Genomic DNA, 10,854 nt, shown 5'->3' on the forward strand with positions numbered 1-10,854 from the left:
CGTGACGTCAGCTGACCGTGACCGTGACGTAGCGGCCTTTGGCCCGGCGCCCGGACCGCAGGTCCCCAGCTGATCGGGGGTCGTCTTGCACCGGGTCTGCAGCGGGCCATCTGGGCTGGAGTCAGGTCACTGCTGGCCGTATGCCACTCTGTGGGTGCAAGAATGACTGCATGCTGCATGCCGGCATGCCGCCAAGGGCATGTCCACTGATCGTCCCACCTACACCGGAACTCGCGCCTATCTGCCTCTCACCGGTCTGGTGACCGTCGCACTCCCACTGAACTCATCTGCCCGCTGGCAGTGTGTAAGGTACTGCGAAACTTGTCCATCGACGCAGCCTGTATTAGGTCCTGGCACTGACTGACCGGTGCGGCTCACCGGCCGGTTGCGATCGGCCACTGTGTGCCCGAGGCGCCGAGCGTGCACAGCGGTCAGCGTCCACGCAGGGACGCGTCAAGGGTGTGCACAGATGTCAGTGCACACAGACAGGCCGCCAGCCGGCACAGAGTCCCTACACTGCCCTTCCCGAAGAAAATGAGCCATTGCGCCGCACACCAACACACAACTATGTAAAAAAAAAAAAAGTTTGTCACATTGGTCTTCTCACCCGCCCCCTCACCTACGTCACCTGTCGGTTCACCGGTCACAACACTCGCACCAGCGCTCTCGCCTACAAGAAACTCAGCCCTCATTCAATGCTCATTCGTTACAGCGGCTCTCGTTCCGACGCTCGCGCCGGACACACCGCACATGGAGGACGACCAAGCCGGCACTGCTGCGGCTGACGAGGCGGGGCACCTTGTACCGCTGAGGAGCCATAGCTCCCCACCTGGAGGCGGCGAGGGACGCGTGACCTCCGGCCGGCGCAGCACAGCGCGACCCACGGGTACCGCCCGCCGCGCCCGGCAGGGAGACAGCCGGTCAGCCCAGCCCGGCACCTCTCGAGGGCGCTCCGCTCGCCGACATCCGGTCGGAAACAGCGAAGGTTCAAACGCGGACAGCCATTCCTCCGAGGACGACCGGTCACTCACCAGTGCTTACACTAGCTCAACCACGGAGGACAGCGAGATCGACCGGCCGCCTAGGAGGAAACGAGCACACGCCCGTTCATCGAGCCGCCGCCACCGCCGCCGGGCTCGCAGCACGGACAGTCACCGGCGGCGCACTCACACGCCGACACCAGCCATAGACATGCTGGACATGAGCCGAGTCCCGGTCAAGTCCAAGCAGCCGCCGCCACCGCGCGCGCTGAAGCTGCCGACCATCAGCGCTGCCGCCATGCAGGCACTCGCCAACCGTGCCACGATGGTGTCTGTAGACGAGGTAGTGTTCCCGCACGCGCCACCCGTGGACGGTGCGCGGGGACAGCCGCGGTACCCACCACTGAGTCCAGCAGCATACCTCCGCGGCGTCACCGCCATCGCCACGTACCGAGCCTACTTTTTCCCAGGTGCTGCCATCCAATGGCTCAGCTACGTACTGTGGCTGCAAGGTCAGGCCGGTGACCTCCCTACTAGCGCCCTACGCGACATAGATGTCAAGGCGAGGACGCACATCGCCCGGTACCATATGGAGTACCAGGACCCAGCCTCGCTGACGGAAGCCATCGGACAAGCGCTCGCGGCACCAGCAGTGTACGCCCCCGCGCCAGCCCCGGTACAGGCACAGCCGTATGCCACCCAGCAGCAGCGGCAGGGAAACGAAATATGCCTCCGGTTCAACTACCACGCACGATCATGCCCACCCGGAGGCGCATGCGGGCGCCGACACGTCTGCCACCGCTGCCAAGGGCCGCACACCGCCAGAAGCTGCCCGACGCAAAGCGCGCGCCCCCTGGCGCCGGCACGCCCTCCGCAGCCGACCGGAGCACGGCCCCCCCGCCCACTGTGGCGGTAGATCCCACGGTAAGCCAGTCGCACGCCCTCATCCGGTCATCCCTGCCCCCTCCTACCACACCTATCGACATACCTTCCCTACATGGCGTAGCCGCCGCAGCAGTCGATCCCGGCCTTCTCCGTACCGTCCTCGACCGTCTCCAGCGCGGAGCCGACATAGGATACACGGGCCCACAGATATCCACCTGGCGACCCAACAACCTCTCGGCTCGGTCGCGACCGGCAGCAGTCTCCCGGGCGGTGCAACAAGAGGTGGCACGGGGACACACGGCTGGCCCATTCCCATCACCACCGTACTCCCCGTTCCGCTGCAACCCGCTCGGGGCGAGAGACAAGCCCGACGGCTCCGTCCGCCTGATTCTAGATTTGTCCCAACCGGAAGGACTCAGCGTCAACAGTCACATTGACAAGGATTCCTTTGCCGTACATTACACCTCCATGGACAGTGCTATTGCTCATATCTTCTCCGCCGGACCCCAGAACGCGCTTCTCGCAAAAGCCGACCTCCGACATGCCTTCAGACTCATCCCCGTTCGCGCGGAACAGCGCTGGCTGCTCGGTCACCATTGGGAGGGAGCATATTATGTTGACCTCCGGCTACCATTCGGTTTGCGGTCAGCCTGTTCCATCTTCAACGACTTCGCCGATCTGCTCGCAATTGCCACACGACACCACGCCAACCACGCCAACATTCATCACTATCTGGACGATTTCTTTTTCATCGGACCGGCAGGTTCGGACGCATGCGGCGAAGCGTACCAGACGTTCCTTGACCTGTGTCACCGATGCCGCATTCCCGTCTCGCCTGACAAATGCTGCCCACCATCCACCCGCATGGAGCTCCTCGGTTGCGTGCTGGACACCGCAAGCATGACCATCTCACTGCCGTCCGCCAAGCTTCGCGCTCTCATCCAGCTCCTGGAAGAGGTGCGAGCCTCTCGCACAATCCGGCAGCGGCGCCTTCTCAGCCTCGCGGGCAAGCTCATTCATGCCGTCAAATGTATCCCAGCAGGGCGCAGTTTTTTCCGACGGCTCCTCGACACAGCTCACACCGCACAGCGCCCCCACCACTGGGTCAATATGAGCACTGACACTCGCAGAGACTTGAATTGGTGGCTCTCCATCCTACCGACTTGGAACGGGTCAGCCCCCCTCCTCCACCCGCACTGGACACCGCCCGCCCACCTTCACCTCCATACCGACGCATCCACAGTGGGGCACGGTGGCCATTGCGGGCCGAACTGGTTCTCCCAGCAGTGGCCAGCAGCCACGCTGCGCTGGGCCTCCAGCATCTCCTGGCTCGAGATGATCCCGATCCTGACAGTGTGCCTGCTATGGGGCCATAGTTGGCAGGGCATGCGGGTGTCCATACACTGTGACAATGCCGGGGTGGTCGGGGCATGGAGCAAAGGCTGGTCACGGGACCGGCGTCTCATGTCGCTCATACGCCAAACGCTTTTCGTCGCTGCCTCGCGCTCATTCGACCTGCGAGTGGTACATGTGCCCGGCACAGACAACAGCTCCGCTGACGCGCTCTCGCGTTCCCAGATCGGCCGTTTCCGCCGCCTGCATCCAGCGGCAGCGGCCGAGCCCACGCCGGTACCGCCCGCGATGACGGCCTTCCTGGAAGCGCCGACGGAAACCTGCACCACGGCGTCGGGCTACCCGATTTAGACACGGAAGCGCGCCGGCTCATCCGGGACGGACTCGCACCCGCAACGCGAAGAGCGTATCGGCGGTGTGTCGCTACCTTCCAGACTTTCTGCGCCTCTCACAACCTCCCCGCTATCCCCGCCACAGAGCGCACAGTCCTTCGTTTCCTCGCCCACCTCAGTCTCAACAACACTTCCCCGGGACTCGCTTCATCCCATCTGGCGGCACTGCGACACTGGCACGCCACGCGGGAGCGACCCTGGCCCGGCCGGACGGAACGAATCCGGTTAGCGCTGCGGGCCATCAGCAGAGACAGCCAGGGGCCACGCCCGCCCGGCCGGCGACCGGCGTCCGTGCCGATCCTGCTGCGACTGCGCCGGCGACTCCGGCGGGCCTCGATGTCAGCGCATGACCGGAGGGCAGCATGGGCGGCAATCACGCTGGGATTTTTCGGCGCGCTACGCGGAAGTGAGTATCTGGCCCCAAGTGCGCACCGGTTCTCTCGCCGCCGCACGTGCGCCCGCCGGCATGTCACACTACACCGGGACCGTCTTGTGCTGCATATCCCGGCGTCCAAAACCGACCAAGCGTATCGGGGAGCCACCGTCGAGCTACCCAGTGTCTCCGGCCCCGGATGTCCAGTCCAGGCTATGCGGAGGTACCTTCGCAACGTCGCCGACCAGCCTCCAGACCAACCACTGTTTATCCGGGCATCAGGCGCGTACGGCACGATCGCCTGGCTAAACGGCGTACTTCGCCGTTACGCGCCCTCGGACGCTGGGCGGCTCACCACGCATAGCCTGCGGATTGGGTTCGCCACCGCCGCCGCAGCCACCGGCGCCTCCGACGGCGCGATCCGTGCATCCGGTCGGTGGGCCTCGTCATCGCACCTCCGGTACATCCGGGGGCGCCGCCTGGACGTGTGGGAAGCGCGCATCGCTGTCAACGCGGCCCCTGCCCCGTAGAATGGCCCCGCCCCTAATGACTGGAATACACTTTGGCGTTTCTTTGGCGTCTTTCAGCATGTAGCAGATACGGAAAGGAAGCAAGAACCGACAAAGGGACGAGATAGAAGTCGAGACCGTGATACGCCAAAACGCGAAAGCAGGTTAGAAGGGAAGTTCAATCCGTAAGTAAACCATCTTCTGACACCCGGAACGGCAAAGGTGAGCGCTAATGGCACCGTGCTGTGCAACGCGATGCAGCACGGAACATTAGCGCCGGACGGACGGGTGTCTACCGGCCGGCCCACGCACACCGACGGGCGGGTGCCTACTGGCCCCGCGCGGAGAGTGTCCGTACACGGGAGCATAGATGGCGCGTCGAGCGGCCAGAGTTTATTATATATCTAGGGAGCGCAGCCTGAAAACAAGTTCTATGGGAAAATTGCTTTATTATTTAATACTTATCGAATATTTAGCCAGTCTTGTACACTGCCCTACCACCACGAAATCAATATTAACTAATTATTATGCGCTTTGTTATTTCGCGGAACGGCAACGCCGCAACAGCCTGTTGTTTGAACATCCGCCCGACAACGGCACGCCAGAGCAATTTCCCACCCACCCACTGCCCAATACCACCTGTCCTACGTCCTTCCAGTCTCCTTCTATCTGCCCTTCGGGTCGGTCTTTCAGCATGTAGCAGATACGGAAAGGAAGCAAGAACCGACAAAGGGACGAGATAGAAGTCGAGACCGTGATACGCCAAAACGCGAAAGCAGGTTAGAAGGGAAGTTCAATCCGTAAGTAAACCATCTTCTGACACCCGGAACGGCAAAGGTGAGCGCTAATTAGTGTTTCTAGCTTAGTAAAAGAACATATTGTGCAAACGATGAAAAACGCATAAATGGAAGATTTAAATGCAATTTTCTTTAACAATTAATGGTAAATTCTCTATACATCAAGAAAAAGGTGCATGCTAACTGATAATTTAAAGTTCTTGGGGCCAGTTGTTTTCTTCTTTTCTTACGTCGCCCCAATGGCCGCGAATACACTTGTGATAACGCCTATCGATTTGTGCACCTATTCAAATCCAGGTCCTGTCCGGTAGAACATCTGGATTCTCTGTAAAGGTTACTCAATCAGCGTGGGCCACAAACTCTCAACTGGGCTCGCGGTGTGATGGACATTGGACACCATGGACCGAACGGCTGGCTCAGTGGGTGTGTCCATGATGACTGCCAATAGCGACATGTCCGACAGAAAAGTGTGCCAAAATATCGGCATGTATCTGACAGAACAGCGTCACAGAAGTGATCTGTATCTGGCAGGGCACAAATATCAGCATATATGTATATCTGGCACCGCGATTTGTCTCAGTATTACTTTTTTATAAATTTAGTCCGAACCTTTTGATTGGAAGGATTCACGAGGACAGAGCCACCGCTAAGCGAAGCTTGTTGCGGTGACCCTGCCCTCTACCCTCCGATCGCGCAATTCCAGTTCTATGGCAGAATTTAGAGTCCACGTGCGCACATAGCCGCGCACGGCCGGTCCCCTCACTGACTTCGCCTGGCTACGGCCTGCCACCAACCGCAACCATACCTGTCAGGAGGCCCATAAATGTCAAGCGCCCGTCGCGCTTCGAACCCGGACTGTTGTAACCGGGAACGCGTGCTCTCACCACGCGGAGTCCAACGCTCTACCAACTGAGCTACGGGACTAGCATTACTATCTAGCACGCAAGATAATCTCTATAAATAGTCTCTATATAACTATGCAGCTCTATAGACGGATCCGCTCCTATAGTGGCAGAGCGGCACTGGTCGTCGGAAGCACCAGTACCCTGCTCTATGTAGAATGCAGATGACCCGCCCCCACGCTATGTTCCGCCCGGGCCGCTATGGTAATGGTCCGCGGACGGAGCGACGGGGGCGCGGCGGCTGGTACGGTTCTCCGCACCAGGTGCACGATGCTGTACGGACGGTATTGACGGGACGGCCGGCCCACGGCCCCAGGCGATAGCCCTGCCGGAGGGCAGGGGTACGCTGGCGCCCAATAACAACACTCGCCGGAGATGGGCCGTGGCAACAACAACACATGGACCGAAGGTGCGGGGAGAAAAACACAACACAAGAACCCGATGGAAAGGAGGTAGGAGAATAATTGCGCAGTAAAAAAAGAATGAAGGATAAAAGAGTGGAGATAACGTAATGCTCGAGGTGAATAGCAGCACGGTTAACGAGTCGAGGAGAGAAGAGGTGGGCGAGAAACTAAACGGGAAGATGAGATTGGATGACGTGGGGTGACCGTCTGATTAAACCGCCCATTTCCATCAGCATCCAGGCACCCGGTCAGACAGGTTGTCAACCAGAAAAAAATCAACACCGTTTCGTCCTACTTTTCTGGAGCCTCGAAAGAAAAAGATCGTGCTAATAACGGTGACAAAAATCGATGGCTACTGCTGTTGGGTTTCCGGTTTCACAAATTAACGACTATGGAATATGATAGTGTCACTAACCCGGTTTACATAGCATTTTTGACGAGGCTCTAGCTCGATAATTTGGCGATAATTTCGATGCAGTGGTCTTCAAATATTTAGAGGGGATCATTTTGTAAATTGTTCAGCACCATTGGCAACTTTTGCAACATCACGGACGGAGATATAAGCTTGCAACAAACCCTATGTAAACGCGTCTACTGAAACTTAGGAGGACACTGTCAGTGCCATTGACCGCCCCAGGACGCTGCTATGGCCGCCGAACAGCCGGCTGAGGGATGGATTAGGGTCGAAGACGTCTGCCGGCCGGCACCAGAGTGAGGCGCTGGTGGCGGATCCGGAAGGATTTAGCGGCTCGCTGTTATAATAAAGGCTCGGGGCGTCGGTGGAGCCGCGCGAGCTGATGGATCGCCTGCGGCGGCGCGCGAGCGTGCGAGCCCGGCGCCGCGGGCTGCCCGGCAGTCAGAGCAGAGCCCCACTTCAGCCGGCCGTCACTACTCGACTGACACGTAGTCGGTCTAAACTACCAGTTTATCCGCCTGTTGGGATGATGTGAATACTGAAGATCTTACCCAAGGGACTGATGCTTTACTTCTGTACCTACTGGCTGCTGTTGGTGAAATTTATGTGATAGTGGAGACCGAGGCTAAGAACAGGGGAAATTTTCACCCATGTCGAAGTTATGTGTAGGCTCGGGGGATGTTTTACAGTTGTATGCAATTCGCCAGCTCCCGCTCAAAGGGCTATATGTGTTCTACACGGTGTCACACACAATCTTTGTAGCTTCTGACTAAGGCCAAAACCCAAAAACAAATACAGATCACAAACGAAACATCGAAGCATTACATATTCAATCACGATTTGTTGTTGTGAGCCTACGTTAGATGATAGAATTGGAGAAATGTTTGATCAAACTACAACTTGATCAAACATTAATTGACTCGACAGGTACTCAAGGCTGCCCAAATGTTGATTCTACATAATTCTCCAGGTGCGTTTGCAGCCAAATATTTGCTGGAAATGTCAATGTTATGAAAGATAACAAAGCCGGGCTTCTAAAATGTCATCCAAAGTGAGCAGAGATTTGTTTTTCTCTGGGTTGTATGACTATCCGGGCTGGAACTGGAGCTTCAAGAGCATCTCAGCTGACCACGTCAAAAGAAATATCGAAACCACCTTAAAACACCCTCAGTAGACTCCGAACTATCGAAGAATCCTCATCGACCTTAGATCAGTGTCTCAGATGTCGCTGAACAACATCCAAGGAGACAAATTACAGTAGGTGTCATGTCAAACAGTCATGAAGGACAGCATCAACCGCTTTTGCTACGTGCCGATACGAGATGCGAAATCCAAATGTGAAAATATAGGACGATTCGCACACGTACATTTATCCATTGTTCGGGTGCGAATATATGACTCGTTTATGGTGACACCAAACGAGAAGTGTGCAGAAGTTGGAAGCTAGGTAGTGGAGTGCATCGAAGTTTCTGGGGGTAACTAGCATCATTTGACCATGGCACACGCGGCTCCGAGCCTCGTCGCTCAGTGGAAAGAACGGTTCGCCCTGTCGTGGCACTTAGCATAGCTTGACTCTTTGTTATGAGCTTAAGGTCATGGAAAGTGACTAATTGACTAGAATGCTATCTTGTTCTTACACATAGGAAGACAAGGAGCACAATAACACAACTCTAGAGGCATTCCTCATCAATTAGATCATTCTCCTCACAAACAAAATAAAACCGATAACTGCAGGCTTCGCTGTCGAATAAACTAACTACATCTGAATTCTGAATAAACCATTTCGGACCTGGCAAACGCCTCCCGTCCGAAGCAGCGCGAAGATACGAAGAGTCCTCCTTCTTCTCCACTTCTCTCCTATCGGTTCTCAATGGTGCCTGGGCTCACTCGAGGGGTCTCCGGGTCGAATCGGGTTCGTTTGGGCGCTCTTGAGGTCCATGGAGTGATGACACGGGCTAGTTCATTTGTCATTGGCCACTATCAATCTAGCCCTGACGCGAGAACGTATGACGCACAGCCCAACCTGCCATAACCATTGCAGTAGCACGGCCGACCTCACGATCAGCTGCCGAGAAACGTCGGCATCGTCATCGGTAGTGATGGTGCCAATGACAGCAGCTGTGGGTCGTCTGTGCCGATAACGTGCGGTCGGAACACCACGAGGCGGGGCGGAGCCGGCGACACGCCCCGGACGAGGGGTCGGGACCGGCTAATGAGGGTGTCACGCTCAATAGCGATCATGGACCGGCCGACGAGGCAGCGTGACGCCACTTGATGGAGACGGAACGGCACACGCTCTGAGGCACAGTGAGATCGTTGAACAACATGGTGGTGAGATAAAGAAATACAGATATAAAAATGGTAGGTGATGAATGCCCACGTAGTTAAAATGCTCATTTAGACTTAAGGTGAGTTCTATCGTCCATGAGGGCAGCTGCGTATTAAACAGCGTTACAACAAGCCAATTCAAACCATGCCCCATGAAGACTGTACTGATGCAGAACGCTCTATTCATGCATGGGCTTTTAACCCGCGCACCGACGGGGGTCTGCGCCAACTTCGCACCGACGGGGGGGGGGGGTGGATGACCGCCCCCCCCTGAGATCTCGAGAACGAAGCAAGATAGCGACAAGCGGTAAACGGCATCGGATACGCACGGACAAGGTCTACAATTTTTACAAAGGTCATTTTCAGGTCAGGTCAAAGATGACGTCACAGGGGTCGAAAAAGTCAAAATGGCGGCGCTAGATATGGAGAGAGTTTTTCTCGAATAACTTTCGAATTAGTCAAGATAGGAACAAACTAAGGGCATCATCGTGACCCCCTCGTCAATCCGCATCGAATGATATATATGTTGACCTCGAAAGGTCAAAGTCAAAGGTTGACCTCAGGTCACGTGACCTCGAGGTCATCATGTATATCATTCGATGCGTCTTGACGAGCTGAACACAATGAGACCATCCGCGCGGCTGTATCTTGTTCCTGTACGGAGTTATTGGCCAAAAACCTTTGGTGACCTTTGATGACGTCACATGACCTTATAGCTGCCCAACAGCAAAACAGACCTCAAGGTAGTGAAGGATGATCGTATATGAAGTCATGTATGGTGTGTGGGGCCATTCCGACCCGTTTTAGTGGTAAAAACAGGGAGTTGATTTTTCCCCCATTGACTTATAATGGAGAGGTCGCGAAATTGACCTGACCTTAGGTCACCGATATCAAAATTCCGAGATATACAAATTGTAGCTACTAATGACCTTATAACAGCCTGTGACTTTCAAAGGCCTCCAACATCTACTGTAGCTCTGGCACGGCGACAAAGTTGCAAAAATGTGACTTGAGGTTGGGTCCTTCAAAGTGACCTGGTAACCTGACCTTAAAAGTTAGGAGGTTCAAACTTGCACACCATGTGTAAAATTGATAAGGGAATAGTCATACCAAATTTCGCGGCGCTACGCGCCGCGGTTTTCCCGCTATCCGCGAAAAACCTAAGGGGGGGGCGGATATCCGCCCCCCCCCCGTCGGTGCGCGGGTTAAGATGCATTGACTCTAAAACATTCACCCATCTTCATTTAACTAGACCGATAGCTTGGCGTCAACTCTAAGCATCGGTCCAGCCCTGTCTGGACCGAGGTGGGATGGGTTTTCCGGTAGGGAGAGGGGGAGGGAGTGCCAGTTCCGGGGAGCCGAGCTCAGCCCAGACTAACTGGGGAGTAGTGACCATCATTACCTCCAGCAAATAATGGTGGCCGAGATAGGGAACCGGAACATGGCAGCGGAGGGTGGCTGCCAAGAGAAAAAAGTTCTATGAGAAAGGGGAGGAGATATCGAGGCGAGATGAGGG

General features: G+C 56.2%; 1 protein-coding gene across 3 annotated transcripts in view; it reads left to right on the top strand.

Annotated features, from left to right (window-relative positions):
* Positions 1 to 5,344, top strand: part of LOC122363385 — a 7,761-nt gene extending 2,417 nt beyond the window's left edge. Inside the window, exons 2-3 of one of the 3 annotated variants that reach the window (XM_043332591.1) lie at positions 713 to 1,904; positions 4,571 to 5,344. In XM_043332591.1, the coding sequence (XP_043188526.1) occupies positions 713 to 1,896 (1,184 nt within the window). In that variant the 3' untranslated portion in view covers positions 1,897 to 1,904; positions 4,571 to 5,344. The other 2 variants (XR_006253357.1, XM_043332592.1) reach the window with 2 other exon arrangements.
* The last annotated feature ends 5,510 nt before the right edge of the window (positions 5,345 to 10,854 follow it).

Source organism: Amphibalanus amphitrite, unplaced genomic scaffold (genome assembly GCF_019059575.1).
Source record: "Amphibalanus amphitrite isolate SeventyFive unplaced genomic scaffold, NRLGWU_Aamphi_draft 000618F_arrow, whole genome shotgun sequence".
Lineage (NCBI taxonomy): Eukaryota > Metazoa > Arthropoda > Thecostraca > Balanomorpha > Balanidae > Amphibalanus > Amphibalanus amphitrite.